Genomic DNA, 17,094 nt, shown 5'->3' with positions numbered 1-17,094 from the left:
TTATTAATGCATTATTGCTTGTACAAAACATGTTTAAAGCATGCTAAGGGATTAAAAACATAATTAAATGGACAGAACTAGCGGCCCCACAATGCTACTAACTAAGCACATGGTTGAAGCACCACTTGAGAGCTGCATAGTGCTTAGGGATGCCACCCAGCCAGTATTTTACCTACATAGCCAATATTTTTAAGGTTCAGGTCAAAGTTAAAAATAAAGATTAAATATAGAAATAAAGATGCTATCATGGTCAAACGTTGTCTAATTCATTGACTAATTTCTGATGCATAAGTAAAAAATGACTTCTATGCCCATTTAAAGTAAGATCTGGAGAGGCAATGCACTGCTCGTGCTGAGCGGATTATGGCACCTGATTCTACCAGGCACAGCATATATAGGCGCCAACAGTCAGCCATATTCACCTCAGGATCATCAGTGCATTACCGCTCCAGAGCTGACTTAAACTATGGGTTTAATGCTTTTGAGGAGGCTAAAAAGGACATCATACCGCTTAAGAAGTGATGCAGCATAGCTGTAAAAAGCAGACTAGAAAATATCACCTGAACATCTCTATGTAAAAAAGGAAGATATTTTACCTCAAAGTATTCACACCCCATTGTAAAGGACTTTAAGCAGCAAATCAGTATGCCTGACCCGGGACCTAAGGAAGTTTACTATGAAATCTCATAAGAGTTAAGTGAAATCTCATTAAATCACAGTAAAAGAGTTCATGACCTCAGCACTGTTGATGCTAATTGGCTGCAGTTCATTTCTTCCTTGTTTTTACCTGCAACTGGGCAGTAACTAAAAGATAACTGTTTACACTGCACTTACTCTGGTGAGCTTAGGAAATTGTGAAGTAAAATATCTTTCTTTTTTACAAAGAGATGTTAAGGTGATATTTTCCTATCAGCTTTTTTACAGTTATACTGCATTAGTTTCAAGTGATTTAGCATATGAGTATTATGTCCCTTTAAAGGGACAGTAAACACCAAGACATTTCTGTTGTGTTACTATAGAATAACATCAGGAAAGTTTTAATGTTTCAAAACCAAATCCACATCCATTTTACTACAATTATTTATCAATATGCAAACTAAACCCCCATTTGCCTTATTTGGAGGAGCCAATCTGGGCTTTAGTCCAAAGACAACAAGGTTAGCCTCAGCTATAATGTTATTATAGAGTGCATTGTTTCACAGTTGTTATCAGATTAAGCCAATTAGAGATTTATATAGCAGCAGAGTTAGCCTTGAGAAGTCAGCAGGTTACAGTTTAACCCTTTCAGTGCTAACGACGGCTCTTAGCCGTCGCAGAGTTTCCCACTCAGGTGCAAACGACGGCTCAGAGTCGTCGCTAGCACTCTTCGACCTTAAGGGAGATCTGGGGGCTCCTACTTGCTCCTGCCCCGGCGATCGGGCCTGTATAGTGACAGGCATTGCTGGGGCTTAACATTTTGCGTGGTGACATCACGCACAATGACGTCACTGCGCAACTTTATTAACAAAATACGACAAGTATAGGGAAAGTGGGCATGCTGCTTAGAAGCCTGTATCTCAAGCAACTAAGCAGCTACAGACCCCCAAGACCTACTGTTGGGAAGGTAATTGTCTAACCTTTCCAACGGTATAAGTATTGGGGATCTGGAAAAAAAAATATTAAAAAAAAAATATTTAAAAAAATTCAAAAACACTCAAATAAGCTTAGCACCCAGGTGGAAAAGTGCTTAACACTCAAATGGTTAAGTTCTGGGAATTAGACATTTTCAGAGCTAAATTCCATGAAAAGGAGGCAAAATAAATAAGGTTTCATTATGCATAATTAAACATTTTCTATAACAATCTCAAGGTATTACTGTCCCTTTAACACATAGGTCTGTGGAATGTTTATTTATCATGCAAGTGAATATGTTGCTTTGCAAAACTTTACAAAAACCTAAAGTAACTATTTGGCGGAGTCTCAAACTCGTTCAACTCGATAAACATCATTCAAGAAAAGTTTTTATTTTTTACTTATTACTTTTAAATCCAAAAACTGAAAACTGTGACATTATGGATTAGTGTAGAGTTGTAATAGTTAATATTTACCTCTTTAAATGAAAACAACCTCTGGGTGTTGCACAGCACTTGTTCTTGTATACTAATAGCTCTCTCTGCTGTCCTATAGGCGTCTAAGTAGTAGCTGTGCTTACGGTCTGTATCTTCGGCAATGTTTGCAAGAGTCCTTTGAAATAAAAGTCACATAAAATTGAAATCACTAAATGACCAATCTATAATTTACTTTAGTTTTTGCAAAAAACACAGTGGAGAAAAAAACACATTCCTAAAATAAATGAAATATTTAATAAAACTGAAAAGGATAGTTAGTTAAAGGCTTATTAGATGAAACGCGTTAGCTACTGTGTGGAGATGGATGTCCCACTATTTTGTATTATTCTGAGGGCTTTCGGATTTTTACTTGATTTCAAATAAAGAATTTGTATTTACTTTTCTATCTCTGTTGCTTACTTTTTTCTGAACTAGTTAGTTAAAGGGTCGCAGAAATAAAATTTGAAGTTTCATGTTTTAGATAGAGCATGAAAGTAAAAAAAAGAAGAAGCTTCTAATGTACTTAAAGGGACAGTCAAGACCAAAAAAAACTTTCATGATTCAGATAGGCCATGTCATTTTAAACAACTTTCCAATTTACTTTTATCAGCAATTTTGCTTTGTTCTCTTGGTATTCTTAGTTGAAAGCTAAACCTAGGAGGTTCATATGCTAATTTCTTAGACCTTGAATGCCGCCTCTAATCTAAATGCATTTTGATTGTTTTTTACCACTAGAGGGCATTCATGTGTTTCATATAGATAACATTGAGCTCATGCACGTGAATTTACCATGGAGACAGCTCTGATTGGCTAAACTGCAAGTCTGTCAAAAGAACTGAAATAAGGGGGCAGTCTGCAGAGGCTTAGATACAAGGTAATCACAGAGGTAAAACGTTTATAATTATAACTGTGTTGGTTATGCAAAACTGGGGAATTGGTAATTAAGGGATTATCTATCTTTTTAGGGTTGCCAGGTGTCCGGTATTAGACCGGACTGTCCGGTATTTCAGGCTACTGCCCGGTAATTTTATCTTAAAAAAAACGGACATAGCCTTAGGTAGTTAAGAAGTGTTTACAGTGTTTTTGCAAATTGTTTTTTATTTATTTTTAACTAAGTTCCTTCCCCTTCCGAGTTCCGACCGTGGCAGGAGTCCTCAGTCCAACCAAGCTGCATCGCCAAAGAAAATAAGTAAGTTATCTACCCTCCCAGCAGCAGGTCCCAACCCAGCAGCAGCCGGTCCCAAGCCCATTAGCCCAGCCTGTCACCCCTGGCCCGTGTCCACCAGCACCTAGCCCTACTATGTAGTGCACTAGTCACTGTCAGTACTAGTCACTCAACATCAGGCAGGCTCTCTCTCTGATCCTAATTGCGGTGCCCCGGCTCTGCCTCAGCCTGTGCTGTTCAACTTAGACTGTCTGCGTGTCGGACGTCACATGATCACGCACGTGACATCACGACAACAAGAAGACCCGGGCTGCACTGTCTAGTCTATTCTGCAGCCTGCGTGATTTAGTTTGAGTGTAAATTCACTCAGTCAGAGAGAGCCAGCAAGATAGGATGGTGAACTGCCACTGCCAGCCAATAAGCCATCCCATTTTGAATTAGTGTCAGCAGGGAGATCTATGGTATGTCTCAGTCAATTTTTTAAAATGATTGTTATAGTTTAATAACACCCTTCCTTTAGCCACACACTATATATATATATATATATATATATATATATATTTACTATCTTAATATATATATATATATATATATATATATATACACACACAAATACAATTTATATAAGTATATTTAATAATATATGTATAATATAATATTGTGAATATATATACTGTATATATATATTGTATATATGTGTATATATATATATATATGTGTATATATATATATATAAAATTTCTATTAATAAAATCACCCGCCAACAGATCACCCCCCCCCCCCCCGGTTTATCTGTCCGGTATTTTTGTGGCAGACACCTGGCAACCCTAGTTCAGTTAGAAACCATTAGTTCATTGCTGCTCCTTCAACAAATGATACCGAGAGAATAAGTAAATTAGAAAGTTGCTTAAAATTGTATTCTCTATCTGAATCATAAAATATTTATTTTGGGTTTCATGTCCCTTTAAGAAGAGGAGTATTGCTGCCATGTTTATTTTAGTGGTAATGGGATTGCTGCTGGAGTCCTGATAACGTGCACCCATCTACGCATACACTGTCGCTGGGAAGATTCTTTGCTTTGAGACTGGTGGAGAGGAACGCACCTCTGCAAGTATAACAAGATAATGTTATTTTTTATTCAGGTCAGGAAAATGTCTAAAAAATATATATTTGGAAGTTACCTCTTTTAAAGGAAGCAAAGATAATAATTAACTACAATGTCCCTTTAAGTAATAGAATATTTTGATTGAACTTTCTACTGTGCGAGACAATGCAAAGACTCAAACTCAAATATGAATTTGGGATAAACTCCCAAACCTACATTTTAGTCTTTATGACAAACGATCAGCAGTTTTTATTGTGAATATGTATATTTGCTTACCTGAGAACTTCTGAGTGTTCCATCATGACTTCTGTCATTAATTCTTTGTATCCATAACATAGTAGATCATTTTCAATTTGATTCAATTTATCACAGACGTCAAGCAGCCTTACAGTTGCTTGAGAAGATGCACGACTGATAAATGTTTTTGATATTTGTGTAAGAATAGAAAGCTTTCTAAAAAAACAAAAACAATGATACTTGATTATAAACATATTTTTGGTAGGAAGCAGAATATAGGAGTGATTGATTTGACATATATACTGTATATAAGAAATGCAGGATTTCAAATGTTGTATTAAACATCCAGACAGCTTCCTAATTTCCAGTTTCCCTGATAGCACTACTTATACAGTAATGGCTAAAAATATTGGCACCCCTGCATTTCTGTCAAATAATGCACCACTTTGCCCAGAAAATAGTTGCAATTACAAATGTTTAGGCATTCTCATTTTTATTTATTTTGTTTGTATTGGTATAACACAAAAAAGTGGGGGAAAAAACTCAAATCTGAAACATTCCACGCAAAACTCCAAAAATGAACTGGACAAAATTATTTGCACCCTCAATTTAATATTTGGTAGCACACCCTTAGAAAAAATAACTGAAATCAATCGCTTCCGTAACAATCAATAAGTTTCTTACACCTCTCTACTAGAATTTTGGACTACTCTTCTTTCGCCAACTGCTCCAGGTCTCTCAGATTGGAAGGGTTTGTTTTTCCAACTGCTGTTTTGATATCTCTCAACTGGTGCTCCATGGGATTGAGATCTGGACTCATTGCTGGCCAGTTCAGTACTCTCCAGCGCTTTGTCCTAAACCATTTCTGGGTGCCTTTTGACGTGTGCTTTGGGTCATTGTCCTGCTGAAAAGCCCATCTACTATGACAGAGACCCAACTTTCTGACACTGAGCCCTACATTACAGTACAGAGTTCTTTGTTAGTTTTCCAATTTCATAATGCCATGCACACAGTCAAGACATCCAGTGCCTGAAGCAGCAAAGCAAACCCAAAACATCAGTGAACTTCCACCGTGTTTGACTGTAGGGGCTGTATTCTTTTCTTTAAAAGCCTAATTTCTTTTTCTGAAAATAGTAAAATGATGGGCTTTATCAAAAGCTGTAATTTTGTTTTGTCTGTCCACAGCCCATTCTACCAAAAGGATTTTGGCTTCCTCCGGTAAGTTTTGGCAAACTCCAATCTGGCTTTTTTATGTTTCAGCAGTGGGGTCCTCCTGGGTCTCCTACTATAGCATCCTTTTTCCTTCAGATGGTGACGTATAGTGTGAGCTGACACATTTGTACCCTGTGCCTGAAGGTCAGCTTGAATTTGTCTGGAAGTTGATTGAGGTTCTTTATCCACCATTAGAACAATCCTTTGTTGCAATCTTTGATCATTTTTTCTTTTTCGTCCACGTCCACTTTGTCAGGGTTTTATCCTGCCTTGTTTGCCATGTGCTGCTGGCAGCCATTTTACTCACCTCTCTTGCTGACTCTGGTGCATACTGTGAGATGCTGCTCATTTCCTGCACTTCCTTTTATGGCGAAACTGGTGTACATCATCCGTGTGAGACAGGATGCAGTCTCAGAATTGTGATGTCATCACTTATTATTTAAAGGTCCTCTGTTCAGTATGCTTTGCCCTTGCGTTGTTTTAGACCTGTTTGTGAGAGCTCCTGTGTATTACCTGGCTGTCTGACGTCCCTCTTGGTTCCTGATCCCTGGCTTGTTCCTGACTCTGCTGTTCTCCTGGTTCCTGATTCCGGCTCATCTGACTACTAGCTTTGGCTCCTGACTCGGCTCGTCTGACTATTCACTTTGGCTCCTGACTCGGATCGTCTAAAAGCTCTGGTTTGATTCCTGGCTTGTTATTAGACTTGTGGACTTTTTAGTATTTTTTGCTATTAATAAAGGTGTGATTATTTTTGTACTTCTCGTCTCAGTCTGATTCCTGGCACCCTGACATTACGCAAGGGCCATGAATCCTAATGGTGCTAATAATCCACCTTTACCTGCCATAATTTCCAGGATGGATGAACAGGATCACCGCTTGGATCAATTTGCACTGGCCCTGCAAACCCTGCTGACCCGCACTGCACATTTGGACCAAAGTGTCTCGCAAGTTATGGCTGCTCCTGTTTCCGCTGCTGCACCAAGTCCTACCAGGAGCATGTCCGGTTCTGCACCTCTACCTCAGCGATATGGAGGCGTTCGTAATCAGTGCAGAGGGTTTTTGAACCAGGTGGGCAGTAACTTTGAGATGCTACCTCAGGCGTTTCCCTCCGACAGAGCTAAGGTGGGATTTCTCATCTCGTTACTCTCTGACACAGCTCTTGCCTGGGATAATCCCTTGTGGGAGACTAATAAACCTGTGATTTCAAATTACCCTAAATTTGTGGCCTCCTTTCGAAGGGTATTTGATGTTCCAGCTCGCTCCTCCTCTGCTGCTAAACGACTCATGTCCATTCAGCAAGGTACAAGATCTGTTGCTCAGTATGCCATTGAGTTCCGTACGCTTGCCGCAGAGGTAGGTTGGAACAATGAAGCCCTTGTTGCCGCCTTCTTTCATGGGCTCTCTGATGCGATTAAAGACGAAGTTGCTGCCAGAGATTTACCAGAAGATCTCGAGGCATTGGTGTCTTTTTTTATCCTAATTGACATCAGACTAAGTGAGAGGCCCTCTTTTAAGGAGCGCTTGCGGAAGCCTCCTGTTCCGTTGTCCCCTACGTGTTCGTTCCCACCCATGCCTCCCTCTCCTCCCATGCCTCCTGGTCCCGAGTCACCAGGTACTGAGCCAATGCAGTTGGGATTCACGCATCTCTCTGCGGCGGAGAGGGCCTTTAGGAGGAGGGAAGGGCTCTGCCTCTATTGTGGGTTACAGGGCCACCTTTTGAAGTCTTGTCCTACATGGCCGGTAAACGCTCACACCTAAGGTCCTGTCGGGGGCAGACCTTGGGTGGTTTATCCTCGTCCCCGGAACCGCTAAAGGAGAAACCTTTGGTCACAGTTGTCCTTTCCTGGGTGGACTCCTCTATAGTCACCCAGGCTCTTGTTGACTCTGGTGCTGCGGGCTATTTCATTGACAGTGCTTTTGTATCAAAGCACTCCATTCCTATTTTGTCTCGGTCCGTTCCGCTTGCTATTGAGGCCATTGATGGCAGGTCCCTTCAGCCCGCACTCGTTACTCACAAAACTGCTCCGTTATCCATGGCTGTTGGGGCTCTCCATTTTGAAACCCTCCAGTTTCAGGTGATAAACTCTCCACAATATCCGGTTATTCTGGGTTATCCCTGGCTCCAAAAGCACAATCCCAGTCTCGACTGGAGCAGGTTCGAAATTTTGTCGTGGTCTCCACAATGTATTTCCACTTGTCTTCGGAAACCAGTTAAAATCTTGTGCACGTCTTCGGTATCTCAATTGCCAGAGGAGTACCAAGAGTTCCTAGATGTTTTTCACAAGATGCGTGCCGGTACATTGCTTCCTCACTGGTCTTATGATTGTGCCATAGACCTGCAACCTGGAGCCATTCCTTCTCGGGGGCCGGGTTTACCCTCTGTCTGTTGCGGAGAATTATGCTATGGAGGAGTATGTTGCCGATGCTCTGTTGCGGGGGATCATCCACAAATCCTGCTCTCCTGCAGGGGCTGGCTTCTTCTTTGTGAAGAAAAAGGGTGGCGAGTTAAGACCATGTATAGATTATAGGGGTCTTAATCGTCTTACCATTAAGAATGCTTACCCTATTCCGCTCATTACAGAACTCTTTGACCGCCTCAAGGGAGCTACGGGCTTTACTAAACTTGATTTAAAAGAAGCGTACAATCTCGTTAGGATCAAGGAGGGCCACAAATGGAAAACAGCATTTAACACCAGGAGCGGGCATTATGAGTATCTTGTAATGCTCTTTGGCCTATGTAATATTCCTGCTGTTTTCCAGGAATTTATTAATGATGTCCTACGAGATATGTTGCAACAGTGTGTTGTGGTGTACTTAGATGACATCCTCATACACTCACCCACACTTGAGGCTCATCTTTCTGATGTTACACGGGTTCTTTAGAGACTACGTGAGAATGGCCTGTTTAGTAAACTCGAGAAATGTGAGCTCCATCAGACTCAAGTAACCTTCCTAGGTTATGTTATCTCCGTTGCAGGGTTCCCCATGGATCCTGACAAGTTATCTGCAGTTCTGCAGTGGCCTCGCCCAGTTGGTCTTCAGTCTATTCAACGTTTTTGGGGTTCGCCAATTACTATAGAAAGTTTATTAAAAACTTTTCTTCCTTGGTCAAACCTATCATAGATATGACCCATAAAGAGAATGATCCACTCCATTGGTCACCTACTGCCATTAAGGCCTTTGATAGTCTTAAGACTGCCTTTGCTGCCGCTCCAGTTCTGGCTCATCCTAACCCTGTCCTGCCTTTCGTTCTTGAAGTCAATGCGTCTGAGACTGGAGTAGGTGCCCTCTTGTCTCAATGTCCTACGCCTGACGGTTCCTTGCATCCGTGTGGTTTCTTCTCTAAGAAATTGTCTCCAGCAGAGTGCAATTATCAAATTTCTGACAGGGAATTACTGGCCATAATTTTGGAGGCATCTTTTCGAGGGTACTAGCGTGCCAGTGCTCATTCTTACTGACCACAAGAATTTAACTTATCTATCTGAAGCAAAACGTTTGTCGCCCCGACAGGCCAGATGGGAGCTATTTTTGTCTTGGTTTAATTATGTGGTCTCCTACCTGCATGTTAGTAAGAATGTTAGGGCTGATGCCCTCTCTCGACAATTTTCACCTCTGTCCAAGGAGGAGTCTGTACCTACTCGAGTTATACCTCCTGACCATATTTTGGCTACCATACGTACTAATTTGACTTCTCCCTTGGGGGAGGAGATCCTGGCTGCACAAACCAATACACCTCCTGAGAAACCTAGTGGTAAGTGTTTTGTTCCTGAGAATCTTCAAACTAAACTTTTGCACACTTACCACTATCCTAAAGCCGCAGGTCATCCAGGCAAGAACCAAATGATTTGGTCTGTCACTCGACAATTCTGATGGCCAGCCCTTCGTTCTGATGTTGCTGCGTATGTTCCCTCCTGCTCAGTTTGTGCACAGAATAAGACTCCTTGACGTCTTCCTGTAGGTCTTCTTCAACCTATTGCTAATGGTGAGCGTCCTTGGACACATCTTTCCATGGACTTCATTGTCGAGCTCCCAGTTTCCAATGACAATACTGTTATCCTTATGGTGGTTGACCGTATTTCTAAAATGTCACTTTGCATTCCCTTGAAGAAGTTGCCTACCGCTCAGGAGCTTGCTTCAATTTTTTCCCATGAGGTCTTCCGTTTACATGGGTTACCCAAGGAGATAGTGTCGGACCGGGTAGCCAGTTTGTCTCCAGATTTTGGCGTTCCTTTTGTGCTCAAATGGGGATCCAGCTTTCCTTCTCCTCGAAATATCACCCTCAATCCAATGGGGCTGCGGAACGGTTTAATCAAGCTCTGGAACAGTTCCTCCATTGCTGTGTCTCAGATCACCACAATAATTGGTCTGAACTGTTACCTTGGGCAGAGTTTGCTCGTAATAGTGCTATTAATGCTTCTTCCAAGTTATCCCCGTTTATGGCGAATTATGGGTTTCAACCATCCTTGCCCGATTCATTCATGTCTCAGGGTATTCCGGCTTTGGAGGAGTATCTCCGGCAACTCCGTTCCACGTGGGTGCAGATTCAGGATTGCCTTCATCGTTCTATGCAGCGCCAAAAGTTCCAGGCTGATCGTAGGCGTCTGCCGCGCCTTCCTACCAGGTGAGTGAGAGAGTTTGGCTGTCCTCCCGCAACTTGAACTTTTGTGTGCCTTCCAATAAACTGTCTCCCCGTTATGTTGGTCCTTTTCGAATACTCCGACGGGTCAATCTTGTGGCCTATGCTCTTGACCTTCCTGCTGCAATGCGCATCTCCAATGTTTTTCATGTCTCCCTCTTGAAACAATTGGTTTGTAATCGGTTTACCACTGTGTTGCCTCGTCCCCGTCCTATTTTTGTTGACAACCATGAGGAGTATGAGGTCCGCAGCATTATTGACTCTCGTATGTCCAGGGGCCACGTACAGTATTTGGTTCACTGGAGGGGCTACGGTCCTGAGAAGCGTTCATGGATTCCCTCCTCTGATGTTCATGCTCCCGCCCTCCTCCGTGCCTTCCATGCCCATTTCCCCAATAAGCATTTTGTCCTCCCGCGGAGGAGGGGTCATTGAGGGGAGGGTACTGTCAGGGTTTTTTCCCTCTTTTGTGTGTCATGTGCTGCTGGCAGCCATTTTACTCACCTCACTTGCTGACTCTGGTGCATACTGTGTGATGCTGCTCATTTCCTGCACTTCCTTTTATGGCCAGACTGGTGTACATCATCCATGTTAGACAGGATGCAGTCTCAGAATTGTGATGTCATCACTTATTATTTAAAGGGGCTCTGTTCAGTATGCTTTTCCCTTGCATTGTTTTAGACCTGTTTGTGAGAGCTCCTGTGTTTTACCTGGCTGTCTGACGTCCCTCCTGGTTCCTGATCCCTGGCTTGTTCCTCACTCTGCTGTTCTACTTGTTCCTGATTCCGGCTTATCTGACTACTCGCTTTGGCTCCTGACTCGGCTCGTCTGACTATTCGCTTTGGCTCCCGACTCGGCTCATCTGACTACCAGCTCTGGTTTTGATTCCTGGCTTGTTATTTGACTTGTGGACTTTTTATTATTTTTTGATATTAATAAAGGTGTGATTATTTTTGCACTTCTCGTCTCAGTCTGATTCCTGGCACCCTGACACACGTCCAGGGAGATTAGCTACAGTGCCATGGGCTGTAAACTTCTTGACAATGTTGCGCACAGTGGACACAGGAACATTAAGATCTCTGAAGATGGACTTGTAACCTTGAGATTGTCCATGCTTTTCCACAATTTTTGTTCTCAAATCCTCAGACAATTCTTTGTTGCTCTTTCTCTTCTCCATGCTCAGTGTGGCACACAGAGACACACAACAGAAAGGTTGAGTCAATGTTTCACCATTTTAACTGGTTGCCAGTTTGATTTCTATATTGTCAGCACTCAGCACCTGTTAATTGATACAAGTGAGTTTAATTACAAATTAGAGGAGCATCACAAACTTGAAATGCAATTATTTTTTATAATTTTGAGACAATGCCAATAATTTTGTCCAGTACATTTTTGGAGTTTTGTGTGGAATGTGTCACATATGGCTTCTTTTTCTCCACTTTTTTGTGTCATTCCAATACAAACAAAAGAAATAAACATGTGAATGCCTAAACATTTGTAATTGCAATAATTTTCCGGGTGAAGTGGTGCATTATCTGACAGAAATGCAGGGGTGAAAATATTTTTGGACATGACTGTATGCTACAATTACGTAAGTGTTCACTTTGGTGCTATGTGATTGTTATCATAATATATAGGGATGATTTGTGCAATTAAACTTGTTGCAAATGAATATTGTCACAGAACCACACACAATGACACAGATGTGAGGATCTACAGCCACAGTGAAACAAACAGAGCTGTGACGTCACACTGTTATAACCCACTTTTTGAAGTCTCCTGTCCAGGGTAAGGAATAGTATTCCAATTTTGAAATAAAAATTTTATTATGTGTTATTGACCAAACGTCAGAGTTCAACATGTTGACATTTTAACATCCGTTTCAATAGGTTATAAATTGTTTTAAATTGTACAATTAAAACAGCACTCAGACTTACCTTGTGTGCAGTGAAGCTAAAAAGTAACCAAGTTCTGATCTACGGTTAGTTTGCTTTGGCATCAAGTTTTTTAAAACATTTAAAGTCATTTCCAAAATTTTGCAAGCCTGAAAAAAAAAAGTGGTTTATTTTGTTCTTCTATTATTTAAGGACATTATTAATAACAGGTAAAATGTAAGGGATTATTATTTTTGTGCATTTTGAATTCTTTAAAGGGACAGTAAATGTTTCATATGTATTTTAAAATAAAAGTTGTCAGTATAATAATTATGCTTACTTGTTTAAGATGAAACACTGGCTGTCTGTAACAAATTAATCTTTTCACACCATCTGTGGGTTCTCTGTGGGTTCTCCTGGCAGCTGAGATCCTGTTTTTTTTTTCTTCTTTATAGTGACAGATGTGTTATACAATCAGATTACAATTACATAGATCTACTTACTGCTAGGTTTGGGCATGCGTACAGCTCGCAGTCATCTCTCCCTTATAAGCAGTGGATTGCAATGCTTCCTGCATCGTGATCTACTGTTTATAAAGGAAAGGCAACTGTCAGTAATGCACATGCGCAGTGCATAAGCATTTAGGGCAGGCTGTCACACTTTGATTCAAAGCACCATCCTACCTCTTTAGAAGGAAAAACAAACGAACAAAAAAACCTTGGATTCAGTGGGTGGCCGTAGCAACTCTAGATTTTGGGATAAGATGGGATAATTGTAAAGATGTATTGTTTACAGGCAGCAACAGGCTTTACTGCTTAAACAAATAAGCACTTTATAAATCTTATGATGACAATTTTTGTTTTTAAATGACACATATGAAATGTTTATTGTCCCTTAAATGAATATCTAAACACAAACAGCTGTGCAATAGCCCTCATGTGTGTTAACAGTTATCACCAAGGTCAGACTGGGACCAAAAATAGGCCCGGGTGTTTTAAAGCAGAGAAGAGATTCCCCTCCCCCCACCTTCTGTTGTTTAACCATACCCCAAAACTGACAAATATAATGTACTAGTTTCATGTACAAAAACATTTAACCTTCTGTTTCTGTATTTTGTTTATTGATTGTCGTTAAATAGTAAATTGAAATGTAATTAAAAAATTACATTGAAGTTCATATTAAAATAAAGTATAATCGCTTATTGCTCTTTAGCCTGTGAAGTTACAGTCTCTCAAAATAACAGGGTGCGCGTGGCAGGACTGAACCTGACCTAGCTCACAGAAACAGCAAGGCAGTTAGAGACAGGACAAGGTTTTGGCCCCACATCATTCACAAATAATAATGCTGGTGGCTGAGTGACACTAAACCCACCACCCAAAAACTGGCTCCTGCCCAAAGGGCAAATGCCCTGTATGCTCAGTATGGGCCTGGTTATCACAAAACAGTGACAACTTTAGACAGAAGCACATTAAATATACTGAAAAATTTAAAAAAATATTTCTGATTGTATTTTAAGCTTCCATGGAATGTCTTTTTAATATTGTCTATTTAGCGATATACAGGAATTATTAAAATGAGATTGCTAATTTCTTAAAATGGATAGAAATGAACTCCTGACCATTTCCTCTCACAAAGTGTAAAAGGTCACATCAGTTCCCATCTTTGGTTCATTGCGGAAAGAATCAATTGAAAATATGATTTAAAAATCTGTGAGTTCTTTTATGGTGTTTTTAGTGCATGACATTGACTTTTAAGCAGTACCAAAAAAAAAAAAATAACACAAATTTAAATGTTAAATCTTCCCCTAAAATTACCAAGACCAAGTAACTCAACATAAATTATTACTATTAAAAAGTTCTAATCCAATAATCACATTTGGTTCAAATGGGGCGACATGGAAAATATTTTTAAAAACCTCTTAAAAAGAAGCTTCAATGTAGTGAAGTAAATTTATAGATGATGTTTGTTTGAGTTCAGTCAATACTGAGGGATATGGGTCTTAAATATAGAGCCAGTAACATGACAAATTAAAAAGAAAGACTATACAGCAAATCCATTGATCCTCAGATAGTACTGATCCAAATCTGAGATAAGAGAAGTGAAAATGACCCTTTATTATTATTATTATTATTATTATTATTATTATAATTTATTTGTATAGCGCCGCAAAATTCCGTAGAGCTGGTTATCATGGAGAGTGAAAAGCTTATTTGGCAGATAAAGACTACAATAAAATGAGAGAGAAGATTAAAAGAGGAAAAGAGAGGGATACACAGGGAGAGAGAGAAATTGAACAAATAGTGTAATCTACTTGAATCAAGAAGTTCCAAGTCAAATTCTTTGATTAATTTGCAATAAACGTTTTATGAGGTTGTACCCAACAGGTCATTATCATAGCCACATTATTACAGATTGCTTTGTTATTCATTCCTTTTTTATGGGGTGCAATAAAAACAAAAAGAGCTATGACATAGGAACAAGGGCAAAACAAGATGGTAGAGGGCATAACAAATTCTATTGGGTCAATTAAAAGGAATAGAGGGGGTTGTAAAATACTACAATAAGCTTGTCTTCATACAAGCACCTCTTGGCATTGCGAATATCATAGTATCTAGATCACATGACATACAAAAAAAACATGCTTTATCAATACGTAGGTTTTCTCCGCCATACCTTGTCTTCCTTGTTTTGGCCATTTTCCCCTAAAACCGCATCTGCCATGCTCATAGTGGCCTTATACAAAAACTCTGCATCATTTTCTATATGTTGAGTTTCCATTAACAGTAATTTAGCTTGTCCATGATTATTCTCACTGTTTGAAATTAGTGATAACAGGTAAAGACATTTTGATATGTCTTGATTATCTCCGAATTCCTGAAAATGGCATATAATGTAGGTTAGTGTCAAACACTAGTCGGATAATAATGATACTAATAAGACTTATTATTAACAGTATTAGTAGTAGCTGTAGCAAGAATAATATTTTAGTAAAATTAATAATTATATTAGCACTATTACTGCTATTAGTCTTATTGTGATAATTAGCAGTAGCAGCAGTAATAATATTAAAGGGATATTACGGTAAAAATTTAAAAGCACATAGATGAATTTCATCTTTGAATAGCAACATATTTATACAAAAAAACAAAGCCAACAAGGGTATCAGCGCAAATCTAAAGTACTGTGCTCTTTTTTAAAACAATGATCTAGAGAACAGATCAAAAACAACTGTGTAATTAAAAAACAAACAAAGAGCGCTGGTATGCTAAATAGGGGATGGCTAAATCTACCTACGAGCAACCTTGCTAAAAAGTGTGGGGCCCTGAAATATTCAAAGTGCAATATCAGTGCTAAAATAGTTAAATAGGTGGGCTCATATGCAAATAGTAAAATACAAAGGTACACCCAATACAATAAAAAAAAGGGTGATTCAGGAATTGAAAATAAATAGTAATCGATTAAAACATGATATACTTTAACAACATGCCATAAAGGTCTCCCTTCTTTCTCAAGCTTGAGAAAGGAGGGAGACCTCGGAAACGCGTTGCTCAATTCTGTTTGAAGCTGTGGAGCTTGACCCATAGGAGCACCTGTAGCAGCAGGTGTAGGAAGGGGGAGAAATAACGGTCTGGTTTGTTTGATATAGGCTATATGCTATACACCATCAGCTGTTCTCTTACATACCCCAATAACTTCCAAAAAATCACTCCAAGCTTTGTTAAAAAAGGATCTTGCTCTTAAAAGAAGCCTGAATAGGTTGGAGGAATTGTGCTTTATGACATGTTGTTAAATAATATCATGTTTTAATCGATTACTATTTATTTTAATTCCTGAATGTTATGTATTACATTTGATCACCTTTTTTTTAATTGTATTGGGTGTACCTTTGTATTTTAGTATTTGCATATAAGCCCACCTATTTAACTACTTTAACACTGATATTGCACTTTGAATATTTCAGGGCCCCACACTGGTTAGCAGGTTGCTTATAGGTAGATTTAGCCATCCCCTATTTAGCATACCAGCGCTCTTTTTTTGTTTTTAATTACATAGAAACATATTTGCAACATACATCTATTAGCAAACATTATTCTAGTAAAAGTTGTCACTGTTTTAGTGTGAACAGTGTCCTCTGCATGTGCATGTGAAACATAGCTAAATGTTCTCAGTGCACCGGCATTTTAAATACTACAGCTGCTCAGAGCACAAGTGGGGCTTGTATCATGTCAGCAATTAACAAATTGAGTAATTACCAGAGGGTACAAGCACCGTCTGCTCTCTCAGCAAGTGCTGTGTTTAAAATGCTGGGGCACGGTGCATACTTAAATACACTTTTGAAACAGCTATAGCTTGTATTAGAGGTAATTTTGCTAATACATGTGTATACAAAAAACTTCTATTCAAAACTGAAATGCATCCATGTGGATTACAATTTTGGCTGGAATATCCCGTTAATAATTATACCAACATGAGGCATTATGTAATACACAAAGTACTTAGATTAGCACACACATGCAACAAACTGTGAGTCCTTGTTAAAGGGAGCATAGCATGTAGCTGGAGAGGACACGGCAAAATAATTTGGGAGGGGCTATGGATCAGCTGGTAATGTAGGTTGAAAGGAAATTGGTAATCCAACTAGACTGTTGGGTATAATTATAAATGCAAATCGTTTTGGATTAAACACTTCTGTGAAGAGGTCATTTTTTAACTGTATTTAAAGCGACAGTAAAAATGAAAGATTGTTGATTCAGATAGAGCATATAATATTAAACATCTTT

At 39.5% G+C, this 17,094-nt stretch overlaps 1 protein-coding gene across 1 annotated transcript in view; it reads right to left on the bottom strand.

Moving 5' to 3' along the window:
- LOC128640465 (cilia- and flagella-associated protein 46-like) overlaps nt 1-17,094 on the bottom strand; it is a 638,812-nt gene that overhangs the window by 195,795 nt on the left and 425,923 nt on the right. The window contains exons 42-45 of the mRNA XM_053692944.1: nt 14,987-15,187; nt 12,377-12,483; nt 4,634-4,810; nt 2,104-2,223 (exon numbers count right to left, since the gene is read on the bottom strand). Of these exons, the coding sequence (XP_053548919.1) occupies nt 2,104-2,223; nt 4,634-4,810; nt 12,377-12,483; nt 14,987-15,187 (605 nt within the window). The remainder of the gene's footprint in view (nt 1-2,103; nt 2,224-4,633; nt 4,811-12,376; nt 12,484-14,986; nt 15,188-17,094) is intronic.

The sequence above is a fragment of the Bombina bombina genome, chromosome 9 (assembly GCF_027579735.1).
Source record: "Bombina bombina isolate aBomBom1 chromosome 9, aBomBom1.pri, whole genome shotgun sequence".
NCBI classification, from domain to species: Eukaryota; Metazoa; Chordata; class Amphibia; order Anura; family Bombinatoridae; genus Bombina; species Bombina bombina.
This window is presented reverse-complemented; position numbering and strand designations above follow the sequence as displayed.